The sequence below is a fragment of the Peromyscus eremicus genome, chromosome 9, assembly GCF_949786415.1.
Source record: "Peromyscus eremicus chromosome 9, PerEre_H2_v1, whole genome shotgun sequence".
Classification (NCBI taxonomy): Eukaryota; Metazoa; Chordata; class Mammalia; order Rodentia; family Cricetidae; genus Peromyscus; species Peromyscus eremicus.
In genome coordinates, this window is record NC_081425.1 from 61,423,206 (window position 1) to 61,443,874 (window position 20,669).

General features: G+C 47.4%; 1 protein-coding gene across 1 annotated transcript in view; it reads right to left on the bottom strand.

The window, feature by feature from the left end:
• Spata13 (spermatogenesis associated 13) overlaps positions 1-17,455 on the bottom strand; it is an 82,074-nt gene extending 64,619 nt beyond the window's left edge. The window contains exons 1-2 of the mRNA XM_059273531.1: positions 15,770-17,455; positions 74-436 (exon numbers count right to left, since the gene is read on the bottom strand). Coding sequence (XP_059129514.1) covers positions 74-436; positions 15,770-17,326 — 1,920 coding nt within the window. The 5' untranslated portion in view covers positions 17,327-17,455. The remainder of the gene's footprint in view (positions 1-73; positions 437-15,769) is intronic.
• Positions 17,456-20,669: the final 3,214 nt, after the last annotated feature.

Below are 20,669 nucleotides of genomic sequence, written 5' to 3' on the forward strand. Positions count from 1 at the left end.
TTAGTCTGCAGGAAGGACAGAGGCAAGAAGCCAAGGGTCTCTGCTGGCCACGGTTGGAGACACCAGCTCTTACTTGGACCAAGAGGTTCTCCACATCCTCTGCCTGGGTGTTGCCATAGAAGCTGACCCCTCCAATCACAGATATGGGTCGCCTTCTCCGGGCCCCCCTGGAACAGCCTGAGGGGGCACGTGGATCCTGGCTGGTGGTGGTCACTCTTGACGGGTGCATTCTGTCCGTATGGTCATCGTCTGGAGGGTCTGCAGCAATGGCATCTTCAGGAATGGACAAGCTCCTGCTAGCCAGCTGGCCGTAGTCGGACAGTGGCCGCGGCCGGGTGCGCCTTCCTGAGCCCCATCTCCTCCTGGAGATGCGGGGCACCTCGGTCTGCTCCTGCTCCTGGGCTGAACCCTGCGGCCAGTCGTCCCCATTCGCCACCTTTGCAAATGAACAGGCTGAGTGAGCTCCGAGATCCAGGGAGGTGTGAGCAGGATGCCTGCTGCCTCCCTCCCACTCGGGAGAGTCACAGACTCGCTTTACCTAAAGCAACTGTGCCAGAGGCAGTGAGGACACAGCCAACTGTGGATGAAATGAGCTGAACTTCATTCCAGGCTGAATTAACTCTACAGCTTAAGAGACATTTGGGGATCAGCGATGAGCTACAGTGAGACATTAAGAATGCCAGCAGGTCTACAATAATAAAATGAACATACAATTAAGGTATTTCCCAAATATGCTTAACAGCAGGAGGTCAGACGTTGAGTGTGTAAAATGCAAGTGTGTAACGAGATTCACAACTGCCCTGCACTCTCTTCTTTCAGTGCAGATGCTGCTGACAAATAGAAGGTGCCATGAGGTTACAGCCAGGGCCACGAGGGCTCAACACTTGAGGATCCTATCCCAGAGCCACAGTCTGACGGGAGTGGACTAAAGTGGGCAGCATTGCTAGAATTGCCAGACTGCAAACAAGCTGTGTGGGCCTGGACAAGTCAAGGCTAACCTTGGCTCTCAGACAGGATGACTCTCATAATCCCATATTCTATGACCCTCAGCTGAGCATGGTGGTCCATGCAGTAATCTCAGTGCTTGGGAGGAAGAGGAACGAGGACAGTGGGTTCAAGCCAGCCTGGGCGACCTAAAGGAGACTGTTTCAAACTAACAGGAAAAAGATTCCGTGACTCTAGAAGAGGCAACACTGTTTTGCTAGCAGTCCTGGGGTCCTAGGGCCTTGAATGTGCTGAGTAAGCGTTCCCCCAAGTGCTACCTTAAAGTTAGATGCCCACCACTTCTAATTTTAATTCAAATAAGTTTTCCATCTTTGAGGAGAAGGAGGAGGGCAGGGTTTTACCATGCATCCCAGGGTAGACTATTAACCGTCATTCCTGAGTAAGCAGTTAAGCACCACCAGGCCCACTCAGCATTATATACTTTTTCAAATGCAATCGGGAAACTATGCATGGTTTGGAATCAGGCACACTTCCACATCCATCCAGGTCAGGGCCAGGGCCTGACCAAGTAACCTCAGACAAGTGACTGAAATGCAATCCTGGCAGGCTAGGCCTTATCAGGTGGAGTCAACTGTCACTCTGCAAAAATGGCCACAGAGTAGCCATTCCCAGGGCTTGCCCTGCCTGGGAATAGGCAGCAGTCTATTTGGTAGATCCCCCAAAGTCTGGATGCAGGAAGGGGTAGGGCTGGTCCAGAGACTGGCAGTCGTTGTCAGCCGTGGCCACAGCAGCTGCAATGAGCCAAGCCTGGACGGCTTCAAGTACCCAGCCCAATACACACACACATTCACACACACACATTCACACACACATTCTCCCTCTCCCTCTCTCTTCCTCTCTCTCTTTCTGTTGTAGAATATTATTTTAAGATGTGTTACATTTGTATATGTTGTGGAACATTTGTTTTAACGAAGCGAGGTGTGTTGCATTCTTTTATGTTGCATCTGTTTAACTCTATAAAGCTGTGTTACTTTGCCTGTCTAAAACATCTGATTGGTTTAATAAAGAGCTGAATGGCCAGGGATGCCAGGTAGAGAGAATAAATAGGAGGAGAAATCTGGGCTCAAAAAAAGAAGAACAAGGGGCTGGAGAGATGGCTCAGAGGTTAAGAGCACTGGCTGCTCATCTAGAGGACCTGGGTTCAATTCCCAGCACCCACATGACAATTAATAGTTTAATTCCACATGGCAGCTCACAACTGTCTGTAACTCCAGTTCCATGGGATCTGGCACCCTCACACAGATCTACACGTAGGCAAAACACCAATGCACATAAATTATTTTTTTAAAAGAAGAAGAAAGAAGAATGAGAAAGGGGAAAAGCAAGAAAAGGAGAGGAGGATGCCAAGGGCCAGCCACTCAGCCACAGAGTAAGAAAGGAAGAAAGACATACAGAATAAAGAAAGGTAAAAAGCCCAGAGGCAAAACGTATAAGAAGAGAAATAAGTTAATTTAAGTTAGAAAAGCTGGCTAGAAACAAGCCAGGTATTTGCAAGTAAGAATAAGTCTCAGTGTATTTATTTGGGAACTGGGTGGCAGGCCCCCATAAGAGTAAAAAAAAAAAATTCAACTACCACCCCCTGTGTGTGTGTGTCTGTGTGTGTGTGTGTGTAAATCTTCCTGCCCCAGACTCCCAAATTGCTGAGATTACAGAGCAGCGCTACCCATTTGGCTTGTCCCTATTCACTTTTTAAAAACACAAACCTAACAGACTATGAGGCCACAGGTTGGGGGAGAATCCTGGGATCCGCAGAGCAGGCAGTGGGCACATCAAAGGCAGGTAGGTGGCCAAGGGATGACACAGCAATCCCAGGGGCCTAGCCCTGCCCTGCCCTGCCCATGAGATAGTCTGGGCCAGAAGAAAGTTAAATGGTAGGTAGAGGCTCAGAAAGAGAAACTCTGTGCCAGTGACAAGAGTCCTAAAATAAAGGCTTGTTTAATTTCCAGTCTGATCTGTATAAGTGTTCACTAAGATTCTACCAGAGTTCAAGGCCAGCCTGGATAGCATAGTAAGACTCCCAACTCAAAAAAAGAAAAGATAGAGTATACATGCATCAGGCAGAAGCTGGAATGTATAGACACTCTACATCAACTCTTCATTCTTCAAATTAGAAACACTGAAAGAGAAAGGAGTGTAGCAGTTCGCCCAGGGCCACACAGCCACTCAGGTGTCCTCTCAATTTCTATTCGCAATCTGTCTATACTGCTATCCTGTACCTTCAAGACACCTGTGAAGGGGCAGATTACTCTATAAGATATGAGAAAAAAGTTACCCCTCCCATACCTGCCTATAAAACTACCTGCCTATAACAGTCTCCCCAAAGAATTCAATGGTCCTAAGGTCCCTCCACACCCTATTTTCTTACACTGCTTGAGAGGGGGAGAACCACAATCCTCGTTGTCCTCATTTCCTTTCCTGCAGATCTGTATCTCCTAAAAACCACGCATTCCCTCTCAGCCTCCTTCCCCTCCTCCTTTTCCTATCAAAATGGTACAGAAACCTCAGATCTTCACCACCCATCAGAGGTATTTTTCTGTGAACTCATTTACACACACACCCAGGAGAAGATATGTATGTTTTATCCTTCCTAACATCACCATGGGAAAAGGAGAGAAATCATAAAGTTAACACCATTTCCTGAATTCCGTATGAAAACCAGGTTATTATGGGGGACTGAAACAGATTACTAACTCAAATGACACAGACAACTTAAATACATAGTAAGGATAAATCCATTTCTATGATGTCATTTAAGAAGGGTCAGACAAGTTACTAGAAAAACAAGTGCACAGAACAAAATCAGAGGCATGAGTAAGTAGTCTAACTACTCACAAAGGCATGTATAGTTATTGATTTTATAGTTTTAGGATTTTGTTGTTGTTTTTAATGATTAGAAGCTTTGTTTCATGCTTATGCAACATGCAACTTGTATTTTCTTACCAATGCCAAAAATAAAGAAAGTGACCAGGAAGTGACCGGGGCTGGGCAAGACGGGCACAGCCAAAGCAGCCTAGCAGGTATTTCTGCCACACTTCTGTGCCAGCTACTGTCTGAATACAGGCAGCACAAGAGAAATCCAACTGTAAGGACTTCAGTGTTTTACAGCTCCATGGAAGAGATACAAGAGTAGCCACCCCCTAAAAGGAACCAAACTGTCCCAGGGATCCCAAACTCTAGTTACAAAATATCACATCAAGCTGAAACATCCATTTCAGAAGAAGCCGGACGTGTGAGCTCACATTCAAATGCTGCTCCTCAGCCAAAAGCAGACAGATCCCTTCCAAAGCCAATGTGGGTTTGGCTACCTACAGACAAACCAGAACCCTTATGCAGGCCAGGCAGGGACTCTGCTCACAGCTGCACTGGTTCTAAACAAAACCTTTTTATTTTAAGCAGAACTTTTGTGCTTCTGGAATACGGTCCAGGTTCACTTCGAAGAGTGTAGTAGGTTAATGGGCTCATTCTCAGAACTTTAAACACACACTCCAGCAAGCGTCCTTCTCTCCAGGTTGAGAACCTACCTGAGATTTAGCCATGGGCAGGGGCTGCCCACACACACACTGGAGGAACAGGCAGTTGACCACATTCATGTTTTCCAGAGTTGTTCAAGTCTTTTAAAAGCTATGGAGGACCCTACATGGCCACGCAGCGCTCCGCCTGGGCCAATCCAGCAGGCTCAACTCAAGTCTCCAAGGCTCTGCAGCTTGAATGACCAAGTTACACCCAAGTCATAAACCTTTGTAAACAGACCTTGCACTCTGAGGACTGCCCTTTTAACTCTTGCTTTTCTGAACTCTTCTGAAGTGGCTTTCCTAGTCAGTGAGCAAGATTTGCTTCCTATACGGGTCTTTTCTTCCAGTTACAGAAATGCAAGACTGTACAAACTAATATAAACTGTTTCCTTGAAATACTTCTGGGACAGGAAATTATTAACTAGAGATTAAAAAGAAAAATGCTTAAAAGAACCTGGAGTGATAGCATCTATTCAAAAGCCAGACACACGGGGTTAGCTGACAAGTGCCCCAAGACAGGCAGAATCCTACCTACTCTGCGCATCTGTGAGTGTGCTTTTAGAAGCGTTCATATCAGAATGGGCTCACCCTGGATTAGGTGGGCTCTAAACCAGTGGCTGTTGACTTTACACACAGAGGAAATTTTAGATACAAACACAAAGGAAGCAAGCTCTCGAAGACTGGATAGAGCCTCCTGTGATTTATCTATCAGGAAGCAGGGTTTTATGTAGCCCAAGTTAGCTTCAGTCTTGACCTGTAGCTGAGGATGACCTTGACCTTCTGATATTTCTGCCCCCACTTCCCAACTCTTGGGATTAAAGTGTGCCAGGCAGGAATTCTACCAACTGAACTCTAACCCCAGCCAAGGACTGACACATTTACAAGCCAGAGATTGTCACTGCCACAGGAAGCTGGAGAGGGCAGTGGAGGCTCTTCCCTGAGCCTTGTAGAGATTGTGATTCGGACACACTTTGACTCCGATCTTGTGGTTTCCAGCCCTGTGACGTAGTAACTGTTGTTTTAGACATCTGCTGCATATCCCTTGTTAGGCAAGTCTAGCTAACTAAGACAGCAGGGGAACTCAGAAGAAAATATAACAGGTAATAAAGTTAAAGATACTTTGTGAAGATTGAAAAAACAAGACAAAACAAAAAAACCTCTGATGGAGATATAGGTTTCTGAAAACGCATACTGCATCAAGCTTAATTCCCAGAATGCTCCTGGAGAACCACAGGCCTGGACAAGGTTAGGACTTGAGGTACACCCAAGGAGATGGAACAGAAAGGAAAAAGCCTTTACTGCAGTGGCTCTTCCTAATGCTATGATCCTTTAACACAGTTCATCATGCTGTGGTGACCGCAACACAAAATTATTTTCATTGCTCCTCATAACCGTAACTCTGCTACTGTTATGAACTGCAATATAAATACCTGATATGCAGAATATCTAATACTGGATCCCCAAAGGGGTTGAGACCCATAGGTTGCTTTACAGTGATTCAGAGGGCACAAAGTCTCCCTGCCTGAATGCCTGAACACATGCTTCCATATTTAATCTTCCTGACCACCCCAGAGGAAAAGTGCTAGGGAGAATCTACCTGAAAAAGCCAAGGAGCTTATGATGTCAGTCCAGGGCTTCCCTTCAGCAAAACGAAGTTGGAGGTGAAGCCCTACTCCTTACAACAATCCAAATCCCCATTTAAAATTATGACTTGAGTATCTTTACCCTAGGATCAGAGCATTTCAGATTTGTTAGGCCCAAAAGAAACTGGGGACAAATGGCTACCTGTGGTGCCCATTAGCATACCAGAGTGCATGGTATATAGCCTAGCCTCCAGGCTCACTCAGTATAACAAGTACCTGTGGCTCTTCCCACCTGGCTTCCTACCCTAAACTTCTCAGCTCATACTTCCTCCCCCAGTTTCTCAGTCCCTCATAACCCCATGTGTTCTCTTTTGTCTTCCTCTCTTGACCCCTTCTTTCTGGCTTATCTCTTTCTCTTCCTTTCTCACTCTCCCTCACTCTATCTCTCCTCCTGGCCTGGTTCGGTCTGCTGGTCATGTTCACTGCCTCCTCTCTCTCTGCTCTGGACTCTTCCAGATGCCCCTGGCCAATCTCTCCCTCACATCTACAATAAAAACCTTCCCCCTCAATCATACCTTGGAGCAGTCATGTCCTCAGTTTATACAAGATTATTTTTGGATTTTAGAGTCTTTGCATGCAAATAAAGAGAGTTCTCAAGGATGGGTTTGTCCTGGTTAGTTTTTTTGTCAACTTGTCACAAGCTAGAGTTATTTGGGAAGAGGGACCTCAGCTGAGAAAAATCAGATTGACTGTAGGCAAGTCTGTAGGTCATTTTATTGATTAATGATGGATGTGGGGGGACCCAGCACACCGTGGGCAGTGCTACCCCTGAACAGACAGTCCTGGAGTGTATAAGAAAGCATAATGAGCAAGCCATGAGGAGTAAGCTAGTAAGCAGTGTTCCTTTACAGCCTCTGCTTCGGTTCCTGCCTCCTGGTTCCTATCTCCTGGTTCCTGCCTTGAGTTCCTTCCTGACTTCCCTTCATGATGGACTGTCTGCTGTGAGGTGAGATAAACCCTTTCCTCCCCAGCTTGCTTTTGGTCACAGTCTTTACCAAAGCAATATAAACCCATAATACACAGGCTCCAAGTCTAAAAGCAAAATTCCCTATTGTTTCACATACACCTCATCATAGCCCAACAGTAATTTATGGGCTATTTTTTTTACAATTTTGTGCACAAAACAGTTTCACTTGTATGATCATGTCAGTGCTCAACAAGTACTGGAATGTGGAATATTCTGGCTTTCCAACATTTAGATTAGGGATGCTCAGTCTGTGTACTTTACTGCCTAAATGAAAATTAATGGGTCACAATCAACAAGGCATTTGAAGCCAGCCTGAGCAACATGGCGTTGGTGTGCATGTGTATGAGTTTTATATCTATGTCCAATGATTTTTAAAAATTATTTATTTATTTTATGTGCATTGATGTTTGCCTTCATGTATGTCTGGGACCCCCTGGAACTGGAGTTACAGATAGTTGTGAGCTGCCATGTGGGTGCTGGGAATTGAACCTGGGGCCTCTGGAAGAGCAGTCAGTGCTCTTAACCACTGAGCCATCTCTCTAGCCCCCAATGATTTTCCCCAATAATTTTAAGTAAGATCTCCCAAGATCCTACATAAATGACAATTTTTCAGAGAGTGTAAGTAGGACTTGTGACCCAGCAGGTAGAGACATGAGGGTGGAGAGGACAAGGCTAACCTGGGCTACACAGCAGGACCCTCTCAAAAAAAAAAAAAAAAAAAAAAGGAAATATTAACATATTCAGAAAGAGAAGACTCAGAGCTTTTGTGTCTAAGGCCTCTGTCCCCTTCACTTAGCCAGCCCCTCCTTCACAGGCCTTGAATTTCTCCCTGGGCTTCAGTGTGACACTGGACAGGAAGGAAGCACTCCCTTCCAACAGCACAGGGCAGCAGACCATGAGAGAAAGCGCGGGCAATATTCACCCCCAGCTTACAGAATACACACTTTTGTCCTCTTTTCCTTCCACCAAACAAACCGCCTGATAGTCCCTGATAACCACAGCAGATAATGTGCAGATGGCACGCACACCTGTCACCCTACCAGCCAGAAAGGAATGTCCATTCCGGTCTTATCACGGGAAAGCCTGGGAGAGAGAAAACTGGTAACAAAACATATATACTAGAATACATTTCTTAGCCAACAGCAAGAAATTTCCCCCAGAAAAGAAGACTGAAATTTACTTTTCTTATTTTAGTATTTCCATTAAGGCTTATTATGCCTTTTCTAGGCCCAAAATAAACAAGCCAGTAATTGAAAGAAAACTTTCAAAATACTATGACAAGGACAACAGGTCACATTAATGTGATTATATTTTTTTAATTTTTTAATTTTTATTATTATTTATGTGTACATGTGTATATTATCTGTATATGTGCATGTACCTGAGGTTAGGCCCATCCCCTGGAGCTGGAGTTACAAGCAGTTGTAAGCTGCCTGATGTGGGTGCTGGGAATCAAACTCAAGTCCTCTGCAAGAACAATACATGTTCTTAACCACTGGGCTACATCTCCAGCCCCCTAATGTGATTATCTTATATTCTTTTCAGTGCTGAGGACTTGGCAGGTGCTACACAAAGCACTCTATCCTAGCCCAGGTTTTCAAAGGAACTAGAATGCTTAAGTTTATTAATATTAATTACTAGAAAGTTTATTAATGCTACTCATAACATTAATATGATATGCTGGGGTAGGGACATGACTCCGAGGCAGAGTAAATGGCCTTTATCCATCCTGTAGATTGAAGAGAGAGAAAAGTAACTTCACTCAGTGATGAAAAATACCTTTTAAGCTGGGTCCAGTGCCCTGGGCCTGGCGCAGTCAACAGTGGTCCCAGTTAGTCAGGAGGCTGGGGTGGGAGAAGCACCTGAATCAAGAGCTTGAAGCCAGCCTGAGTAACAAAGCAAAATACTGCTCTCCTCTCCCGCTAAAAGGGTAGGTGTGGTAGCAGGAGGGTCGGGAGTTCAAATCAGGACCCTGCCTCAAAAAACTGAACAAACAATAAAAGAAAAATCAGTAAAAAGCATGGAAAAAGGCAATGGAAACAGCTTGTTACCGTGCTACGATTATTACACAGCATCCATGCACCAAATGAAAACATTTACTCCAGGACTGTGCAGTGGTGGCACACGCCTTTAATCCCAGCACTTGAAAGGCAGAAGCAGGTGGATCTCCGTGTATTCGAAGCCAGCCTGGTCTACAGAGCGAGATCCAGGACAGGCTCCAAAGCTACACAGAGAAATCTTATCTCGGAAATAAACAAACAAAGAAACAAAAAGCCATTTACTACATAAATAAGTGTAAACTTGAAGAGGTGGGATGAGGTTTGTGCTCAGGAAAGCAGCTGTGGGATTTTGACCCTCCGCCTCCCCCTATTATTTTTTTTCTGATGTTTATTTGTTTAGAAATGAGGTCTCCCCTAGGCTTCCAGTTGGCCTATGACTCATGGGCTCAAAGGATCCTCTGGTCTTCATGAGTTCGGGGCCTGCTGGTGCTCACCACAGGCTTGCCCCTGGAGTTCTCAAAGGGCACACATCCTCTTCGATGACATTTCACTAGATATAAACTACTCTAGAAATAAGCCAGGAGGAGCCCGACCACCATATGCACCCTGGCATTTCTTCAGATTTCAGCTTTTAGAAAGAATCTTAGAAAGTTGTTTTTATTTTTTATTTTTTTATTTTTTTGTGACAGGGTCTCATGTGTAGCTCAGGCTCAGCCAGGAACTCACTATGTAGTCCAGGTTGGCCTCCCATGAGCTCTGGCCTGTGCCATCCAGTTTAGAAGTGTCTGTAAGTTCACGGAGTCCCAGTCAGTCAGACACTAAGGGTCCATCAGAACTCTGTGAAACCTGTCACTGTGGAAAGAGTGTCTTTGTGTGTAATAACAAGCAAAGAACTTCTCAGAGCAGATGGAAACAACTTTGGAAAAGACCGAGTCGGAAAATGACTCAATTATACAAACAAAGGGCTGCTTCACACGGACCCAGGATATGAATGTCTAACTTTGTGTTTCTGCAAATAACCCTTTCCTTGTTTTCTTTTTCTTTTTGTGGGACGTGGGGTGGGGTAGGGATAGAGATTGAAGGGCAGAGTCTCCATATGTAAACAAGCTGTCCTAAAATTTGTGGCAATCCTCCTGCCTCAGCCTTGAGTGCTGGGGTTACATGCATGCACTACCATGTTCAGTTCCCTGAAAAGACCAGCTACATTCCTTTCTATAACTATAACGTCAACCTCCTGGTTGTAGGAATGCTTGTGTGAAATAACTTCTAAGCCATCAAAATCTCCCAGAAGCAACATCCCAGGACTCACCAGGTTCTCCAGTACTTCTGTTGAACTTCGCAGAAGCAGGAGCAGCAGAAGACCCCAGTGTCATTCATTCATTCAAGCTGAAAATTCACCCGAATTTACTCCCTTTCCCTGCTGGACGATTCTATTGCTCTAAGTGGGAGGGACATTTTATTTTAGCAGCAAGCTACTTGCAGTGCCCAAGAAGTCCTTCCTTTTGCTTCCCAGCCTGCGAAGCTTGTGGCTTGTTTGATGGGTGGCATCCAAACCCAAAGCACTTCCCACGTGGCACAAAGCATCACCGACCCTCTGTGCCCATAAACACTCACATAGAAACTGCTAAGTGACTTTGCAGTCCCTGACCTCCTCCCCTACGTGCAGGACTAGACTCGGGAGGGCTACAGCTCCTCTACAGAGCTGGTCCAGTCAAGCCCGATTCCACAGGTCCCCCTGCTGCCCCTGCTCACACCCTCCCTGGCTCCTCAATGCCTGCAGGGTAAAGTACAAGTCCATAGCTCCCAGCCAGGTCCTTTCTAATCATATCCAGACCTATTGACCGACCTTATCTTCCATTCCTCCACCCAGCCACCTGCACGAGAGTTAGCTAGCCCATCTGCAGGTCCCCAAGCACAGCAGTTGAGTCACCTGGCGTCCGCAGGTGCAAGCAAGCCTCTGATAGACACGGTACGCTGGATGTGCTAAACATCTTTGTTACTCCACTTACCTTCACAACAGTTTGTGTGGAGGGACCCGTTAGCCCGGGGTTAACCTCACAGCAGGCTGTGTGACAGGCCCAGATTAACCTCACCGTAGCCTGTGTTAGGGAATGGTCAGGCCCAGGTTAATGTCACAGCAGCCTGTGTGGAGGAACTGGTTATAACCCACGCCCCCCCCCCCCACGCCCGGTTAGAGGCAGGGCTGGAGGTGAGGTAACACATCTACCTCTTCTCCTAGTCAGCCCAGAAAGTCCAACACTCTCCAGTAGCTGGCCTTCAACATGCCGGGGCCCCACTTCAAGTACCTCCCCATTTCTACTCCCTTTGTCTCACTTATTAATTCTAACTTTGTGGTGTTTTGTATTTGTGGTAGCTTGAATGAAGATGGCCCCATAGGCTCATAGGGACTGGCACCATTAGGAGGTGTGGCCCTGTTGGAGTAGGTGTGGCTTTGTTGGAGAAAGTGTGTCACTAGGGGGTGGGCTTTGAGGTCTTAGAAGCTCAAGTCTGGCCAGTGTGTCTCCTTCCTGCTATCTGCTGATCTAGATGTAGAACTCTCAGCTCCTTCTCCAACACCATGTCTGCCTACGTGCTGCCATGCTTCCTGACGATAAAACTGTAAGCCAGCCCCATTGAAATGTTTTCCTTTGTAAGAGTTGCTGTGGTCATGGTGTCTCTTCACAGCAATAAAACCCTAAGACAGCAGCCTCTCGTGAAAAGCACTCACTCTGTACCATTTTCAGTTTATTCTTTGGAGATGAGGCCTCACTCTGAAGCCCAGGCAAGCCTGGAACTCACTATGCAGCCCAAGCTGATCTGGAATTCAGCGATCCATCTAGCTCAGCCTCCCAGGTGCTACCATGGGAGGTTTGTAGTAAACAATGAAATCTCTTCTCTGCGGCCCCATATATGGCACACAGCAGGTGTTGACAGACAGGATATGTGCCCAGCTCTCAGGTGCTTTTCTCCCTCTGGACTTTTATTCACTATGCTCAGTCTTTAGTTCCTGTCCACTCTCACCTCACCTTGTCACCTTCAGGCTTTTTAGATATAGACTGGCAACTTTCCTTTTGGGGCCTTTCCTTTTGAATCTATTCTCCAGAGCCCTGAGCCTGGCTTGTCTCCCTGTTCACACACGTTCCTGGCTCCTCAGTGTTCACCAGGTAATACAGATGCTCTGCATAGAGGCTGAGAGTGTGAGTGACCTGACCATAACTACTACATCGTCACTTGGATTGTTCCACTACATCAACCAAATGACACTCCTCTCTGTTCTTTACAGTAACAGAGATCGACATAGCCTGTCCAGGCTATAGTACCTTCCAGTCAAGTGTGGTCACCCTTATCAAGTGTGTGACTACTGGGACCAATTTTGTACAAGTGGGTGAGAACCACAACTCTTCGTTATAGTTTCTTTATGTTTTTTGTGGAATTTATTCCATGCTAAATAATTCTCACATACATCTCAGTGTCATTTGTATGCCTTATTGGGCTTTACCTGACTTCAGTCTCTTGCACCTGGTAGATTCAAAGCATACTGGGCTTGGTGCCATCACTGAATGGAACACATCACTGTTAGGATATCCTGGGACTCAGCTCTTACATAGGACTGGGGTGGTAGTAGTAGAGAGCTTGCCTTGTATGAGTGAAGCTGTTAGTTTCGGTCACTAGCACTACAGGAACAGGTGCAGTGGTTCTCAATATCATCCCGGCCCTTGGGAGGTGGAGGCAGGAGGGTCAGAAGTTCAAGGTTTTACAGTGAGTTCAAGGTCAGCCTGGAATAAATTCGATACTGTCTCACTAAAAAAATTAATGTGAGACCAATCTAATAATTTGAAAAATTTCTCAACCTCTTGTAAAAGTATAATGCAGTGTTATATACAAAAAGATTTGAGGGGCAGTGGCTGGAGAGATGACTCAGTGCTTAAGAGCACTTGTTGCTCTTTCAGAGAACCAGAATCCTGCACCATCCTAGGGAACGAGGAACAATGTTAACAAATAAATGTCAGAAGGCCTTTATCTCCAAAATTCAAGGATGGAACTTCCCTGGCAAGTGCTAGGGAAGAATTTTACCAGAGAGTGACAGCCCTACGCCTTGAACTTGTGTGTGTGTGTGTGTGTGTGTGTGTGTGTGTGTCTTTTCGAGACAGAACTTACTATACAGCTCAGGTTGGCCTTGAACTCAAAATCCTCCTGCCTCTGCCTCCTTGGGGTTACAGATCTGTGCCAGTACACATAGCTTCTGAATGGCATTTTTAAAACAGGAATAGTTTTCAGGGTCATGTCCAACCCAGAACTGTTCTTTACCAAGACTCACCACCAGGTGGCAGAATGAGACTGTGTTTTGCAAATGACAGCAGCATTACCTCCCCACTCCCCCACCACCACCACTACCACCACAGAGCTCGTTCTTACAGCAATCTGGTTAAGACATTTAAATTTTCCTCCAAATTATTTTGTGCTTTGTTTTGCTTTGAGACAGGGTTCCATGTAGCCAAGGCTACATGTAGGTGAGAATTACCTTAAACTTCTGATCCTCCTGTCTCTACCTCTCAAGGGATGAGATTAGAGGGCACGTGACACCGTACTGGGTTTATATAGTCCTGGAGATCACACTCAGCACGGGAAGGAAGCCCTCTACCTCAGCCCCAGGACCCTACCTTTAACAGATAGAACCTGCCAGACTTACGAAAATCCTCTATTGGAGTGATGGGTCTCCAAAATATGGGCAGGAGTGTCTGCAGGAGAGAATGTCTCATAAAAGCTAATTTGGATGTTCAATGTCTTCCAAAGACCCAAAGTTAAAGCTTAGTTCCTGGGGTGAAAGTATTAGGAGACTCTAGTGGGAGGTCCTTAGGTCACATGGGGAATGTCCTTGACAGGGATTATGTGATTTTATCAACCCCTTCTCTTTCTGCCTCCAATCTGGAGATGTGTTCAGCCACTGACATGGATTCCTGCCGCAATATGGAACCCTTGTTCAGAGGGCCAAACTAACAGGACTGCCCAATCTTCGATCTCAGCCAGTACAACCATCAACAAAACAAAACTCTTGGTTGAGGTGGTCATGCTATATAACAGAATGGTGTCGGATTCACAGTCCTCCTGCCTCCATCCAGGCACTGAGATTACACTGTGTGCAACCACACCCAGCCATTGGCCTGGGCATGTAGTACAGATGCAAAACTGGCAAGCATGCTCAGGACTGAATACAACTTTTGGCCCGTAAAAAACCCCAAAGTCATCAGAGTTGGGACTCCTTCCTAGGGCTGCCTGTGTCCTGTAAGGGATCCACACGTCTTTTTTAAGTATGCAAATGAGCAAATCATCTTCCATACTGGACAGCACTGACAGACAGATTGGCCCTCAGGCCTAGAGAGTAAATAGCTGCACTTCTGCTGGTGGGGTACCCTTAAAGCTGGTTTGGATCTCCCCCAAGCACTCTGTAGCAATTTCACTTTCTAGATCCTTTCCAGAAGGCCCTATGACCTAGATTTCTCTGGACAGCAAAGGTCAAAAATAGATATTTGCCAGGCATGGAACTGTGGTTCACATCAATAATCCCTGCACCTGGGACTGGGACTTTCCAGCCTGGGCTAGAGAGCAAGAGCTCATCTCAGTAAATGTATAACAGCTAATCCACAAGCTGCCCTGGCCTCTGCGTGCGAACCTTCATCTGTGTTACCAGTCATCTGCTGGCCCTCTCCAAGACTTAGTGGGAAAGAACATTTCCTAAGGGGTAATTTCCTATTCCAAGCACCAGTTCACAGCTGTAACACAGTCTAGGAATACATGCAAAGAACACTTTACAATATACACACGTGGACACACTTCGAGCTCTGTAAGGGGATATTACTGAACGTTCTTATAAAGTGAGCCTTGTACAGCGAAGGAAAACTGACAGGATGTGAAAGGAACATTGCTCTTGTAGCTCTGACAGCTACATGCAGATTCGATCCGTGAGCTGCTGGGAGCTCTACCCTAAAAATAAGTACAATGGCCATCATTAAAGTCCTTTTGAAGAAGCATCATCCTGGGTTTGACAGGTACCGAGCCTCGCATTTCTAATTCACTCCTAGGAAATAAAAGATTCAAGACGTGTAATGTTCTCTAACACAAAGGCCTGTGTTTACAAGGACTCCGCTGGAAAGGATACAGCAACAGTTTAAAATACACGGATGATACGGAGCAATGAGATTGTTTCAGAATGTGAAAACTTTGAGGAACTCTAACGGCCACATTGATTCCTTATCCCCAGAACCTAGCAGCACATAGTAGGTACTCAATAAATATCTCTTCAATGAGTCGTGTGGTAAACAAGACATCAAGGAATCATATGCATTAGCAATTCTATTTAAGTGAGATAAAAGTTTACCTTTCGGAGAAGTGTGGTGCTGGGGATCAAACCTAGGACCTTGTACATGCCAAGTAAGCACCTACCACTGAGGTACATCCAGAAAGCACTCCAGAACTAAGTAAACTAACTCAACAACTTCCATCTCGTCTGAAATTCAACATGATTACTCCGCACAGACAGAACCAGTAGTCCCTGGAAATCCCTGGGTGAACGTCAAAGCAATACTAGACAGGCACTCTTCCTGACACTGTCAGCCTCCGGAGGGACTCCACCTGGACCCTTACCTCCTCCTTCCTCTCTTCCGGGTTGGCGGCCCCATCGAGATTCACCGGAAAAGAACCGTCATGACTTTGTCCTCCCTCATCACCTGTTCGCACAGCTTCCTGGAGGGATGCGGGTCCCAGCGGCCTGTGGGCAGCATCCTCGGTCCTTTCTTCACTGTCCGCTGAACTGAGGGACATCACACTTAGACTACTGGGGCATTTAGTACTCCCTGGGCTCTGGGGGCTTTGGGGCTTGGGCGTGGTGGGCCTCAGAGGGGTGGCAGGCTGCAGAGGGTCCAAGGGAAGCCGGCTGCCTGCAGCTGCCTCATTGGAGGCGTGGCCCAACCCTTCTGGGTCTGTGAGACTCGGTGAGGGACTGCTGACTCGAGGTTCGTCGTTTCCCAGGGGCTGAGCACTTTTGGTTTCCAGGGGGAATACTGCGGTGTCCACATCCAGGTGGGGTTCTTGAGCTGTGCTGGGTGCGGCGGTGCATGGTGGGGGAACACAGGGTGTGGACAAAGGGCCACCACGCCTGGCATCTGGCTCCACACTGCTGCTGGTGCGGCGTGAGTAGTCATCGTGTAGCTTGCTGCGTGGCCCCAGTGGCGGGTTCACATCCCCTGGATCGGAATCTGGGCTAGGGGCTGCACTCCTGGGGGCCTCCCTCTTCCAGGCTGCATCCTTGACACTGCTAACCAGTCTTAAGACTCGGTCGAAGTCTTTGGCCCGGATGGGGCTCCTCCAGCGTCTGGTCCTTCTCTGGGACCCACCTGGCTTCTCGGAGTCAGTGGATGAGCTGCTCAGGGTCCTGGGGGGAATCTGCCTGTCACCCGACAGTTCTGTGAGGTTGGACGCAGACTTGCGCTTGAAGGAGTTCTTCAGGACACTCAAGCTGTCGATGCTCTTACTTCTGCGTGGTAGAGGCACAGCGCCACTGGGCTCAGGGTCGCTCACGTGGATCTCGCACAGGGCGGGCTCCGGTGCTGGCTGCCGCCCCAGATCCAGCAGGCTGATGCGGCCCAGGCCATAGGCCCTGCGAATGCTGCGGGAGCGGTGCGTGCTCCTCTGGAAGGCATCCTCTGTGTCCTCAGGGTCCGAGCAGTCGGAACCGGCCCCATCCCCTGCAGGCCCCAAGGATGGGCACCTGCCTAGGCCCTTTCCCAGGATGGCGATGGTGCCATTGGGAGCAGCCCTTCCTGAGTCTCCTGCTGGGTCTTCCTTGGAAACATCTGCCCCTTCCCGGTTCTGAATTCCCTGAAGGACAGAGGATTTCAGTCTTTTAAAAGATCCCATTTTACGGAAGGAGGCCAAGGCATTCCACGTGGAGGAATTCCCCACGAGGACCACCGAGCGAGGCCTCTCAGAGTGGGTACTCATCCTCTTCCGACTCCCCGAGAAAAGACGCACGAGCTTGGAAGGGCTGAGCCTGGTTTCCGCAGCTTCAGGCTCACCACTTGGGCTGATCTTGCAGCCTCCATTCTGACATGCTGAGGATGTCACCATGTTGGGGGTCTTCAGGTTGGAGGCTGAACAAGTGGCTGTGGCACCCTGCCCATGGCCATCCTGGGCTGTTGTCATGGTCTTGGGGTGGGCAGCCTGGTTCAGACCCCCATTCACGCCTGGGACCGGGGGGCCCAGCTCCAGACCTTCATCTCCAAGGACGCCAGCCTGGCTTTCATATCTGCTGCGTACATCTGGATCCGTAGCCACAGCTACTGCCTGCAGCACAAAACAAAGCCAGCATTTAACCATTGTCCCCAAGGAGGCGCCTCTATCGAGGCTGATCGTTCAACCTAACAACTGCTAATGGAAGGTAGAGGAAAACCCTAGGACAAGGCTGATTAACTAAGAATTACCTTAAAATTGACTTGTCATCAAAGCAGGAATGGGAGGAATGCAAATATATATTCCTGAAAAGAGAAATGAAAAAGACAGCTAGGAATGTACATTCAACATGATGGCAAACTCCTGGAATCCTGAAAGAATGCTGGAACGGAAATGGCGAGACCTTGTTCTCTGTGGGAACCGGAAGGGATTTTTTTTTATTATCAAACACTGACCCCACAGCGACTTCCAGCGACACCAGCCTGCAAGGCAGCACCTCAATGAGCAGGGCTGGGTTAGTGGACTCCTGGGAATTCTGACAGAGGTCAAGTGTCCAAGGAAGGCTATAACATACCTCAGAATCCCAGCAAGAGACCCACACAGTGTTACAGGGACTCAAGCCAGGGAAGCTTGAGGAAAGGCTCTGTGCAGAAGACACCCAGAAAGCCCTACCTGTCCACCAAGTGATGTGAAGAAACACACGGGAGTATCAGAAACTCAGACACAGTCATTTGAATAAAATACTTTCTTGCCTCTTACATCCAAACCCCTCTGCACACCTGCGCCCATTCCCCCTGCACACCCAGACCCCTATGCACACCTGCGCCCATTCCCCCTGCACACCCAGACCCCTATGCACACCTGTGCCCATTCCCCCTGCACACCCAGACCCCTACGCACACCTGCACCCATTCCCCCTGCACACCCAGACCCCTATGCACACCTGTGCCCAGCCCCCCTGCCCTTGCCCATGCCTCCCCGCAGCAATACCTACTTCCCCAAAGTGAAAACACTGCATCTTTAACCTTTACCATCAGACAAGTCTGGCTCAGCCTTTCTCAGCCTTCATAGGATGGATGCTTAAATGTCATGGCCATTCTAGTCCCAATAAATGAATTAATAATTGAGTGACACATTATGAAACTACAAAAAGGGCGCCGTTCAGGCAGTGCTTACATTGCTTCTAGGACTTTGACTAAGGTCAAGTGTAGATATGGGCTCCGTGCTGAGGTCTTTACAGCAACATTGAGTATTCATACAAGTCTGGGGCCATCAGAATAAACTCTGCTTTACAGACAATTGCATGGCCACATGGGCAGGTGAAGCACTTGTCTGAGACATTTGTCCTGCTGCTGTCCTCTCTGAAGCTTACATTAAACTAATGCATAGGGAGACAGAAGCACAGCTGGGATCTGCACCCTGGGCATCTGACTCCAATTCCAGTACCTCCTGACCTCGACAAATCAAATCCCAGCTGTTTTCAGATGCTAGTCGAGGCCATTATCTCCAGGAAATAGTCAAGGCAGCAGGAAGAAACTGTAGAGAGAACCTGAGGTTGGATTTTATTTAGCTTACCACTTTGAAGTTGAATTTGATCTTACGTGAAGAGCTGTAGTTTTACCTGCTCCTGCACACCACCTTCTTCCCCCTTTGGCCGCTGAATCATGCCCAGTGAGGAAGAATGGTCAGGGAGAGCCCGGGGAAAACATCAAGGGTCCATGCCACCTGGGATGAGGGAGTCTCCACTGACCCAGCCTGTCAGCGCTTTACTAGTAGGAATACTGATGGCTCACTGTGCCCTCTGCAGTGCAGAATTCTACTGGAAAAGGCAGTGTGTGAGAGCATGGGGGTGGGGAGGAGCTGTGGGTTGCATGTGAATAAGCCACAAGAGCAGAGCTTGAATCCTCCCGCTGAGACTGGAGGTGAAATCTGAAACTGTCTGAAAAGGGCCAAGAGTTGTTAGATCATCCATTCACCCTCAGCAACGTGAGAGTGTGCTTATTTCCATACCTTGGAATCCTAATGAACCAGACAGTGAATTATCCAAGTCCACCCACAGGCCAGAACTGACTGCAGACTGAGTAGTAATAATGCTCTGGCTGGTGTAGGTTACACAAGAGTAGGCAGGATTCCCGCCTTACAGCTTGGCTGAAGTTAATGACACCAGTAGAGGGCACCACAAGACCTTTTTAGGCCAGGACAAACCCGGTGTTAAGGGGACCCTCTGGGCTCAAGGGATGCAGAGAAGCACGTTGAGCAGTTTGAAAACGCTCCTTGGAAGACACAGGCTAGGCCTAGATGCTAAACCCAGTACTGCCACACAATCTCCAGTAAGCCATCTCAGCAACTTGTGTTTCGTGCCATCTACAAAATAAGAGTCAACTATCAACCACCTCATCAACTCATGACCCTCCACTGGTACAAGCAGCGGGGCAGGCCCCATGAGGAGTTCAAGATGGTGAGAGGAAGTTGGCATGAGCAAAGAGCAGCTGGGAACACGGTATGCCTGGGAGGTAGTGAGTGAAGGTGAACAGTCTCAACTTTCAGGCAGAAGTTGGGCAAGTCCTTAACAAACTGGATACGGCAAGCACCACAGTGCAGCTGGAGGAGTGGCCCAATGCAGTAAGTGCTGAGAGTCATGGGAAATGGGGCCATATGTCTACATACCCTCCACATAAAACCCAATCATATAATGGGGCCATACGTCTACATACCCTCCACATAAAACCCAACCATTCTTCAAGATCAATTGCAGGGGTCACTTTCTCTAGGAATTTCTTCTCGTACCCCCAAAGTGAGTAAGATTCCTTATTCTGTGCTTCCACGGGCTGGAGCCTTGCCCCATGTCCAAAGCATAGTAATACTTGGTAACGTGAACAGATCTATGCACTTTTTGGGTGTGAGGACTGTGTGATTGCATACTTCAGCTTATTCACATTATCTCAATACTAAGCGGTCCCAGTTTTCCTGGCTGTACCTTCAGTCAGGTGACAGAGCATATCATAACATACTGCTGCAGTTTTCTTTGTTTTAACTGGTGAGTAAATTTAGAGCCTCACACACGCTAGGCAAGCATTCCATCACTGAACTATATCCCGGCCCGTTTTTTTCTTCAATGATACCGCTTTGTTGTTATGTTTGTTTTATTACCCTTTTACTTTGAGACAGGTCTCACTGAGTTTGTCTTTGCAGCAATCCTCCTGCCTCAGTCACCTAAGTAGCACCATCGGGCACTGCTTACCAGTATTTTTCTAGATTGAAGATGCTTACATCTTTACAATGCTAGTCGAGTATTTACTTTAAAATATTTAAATTT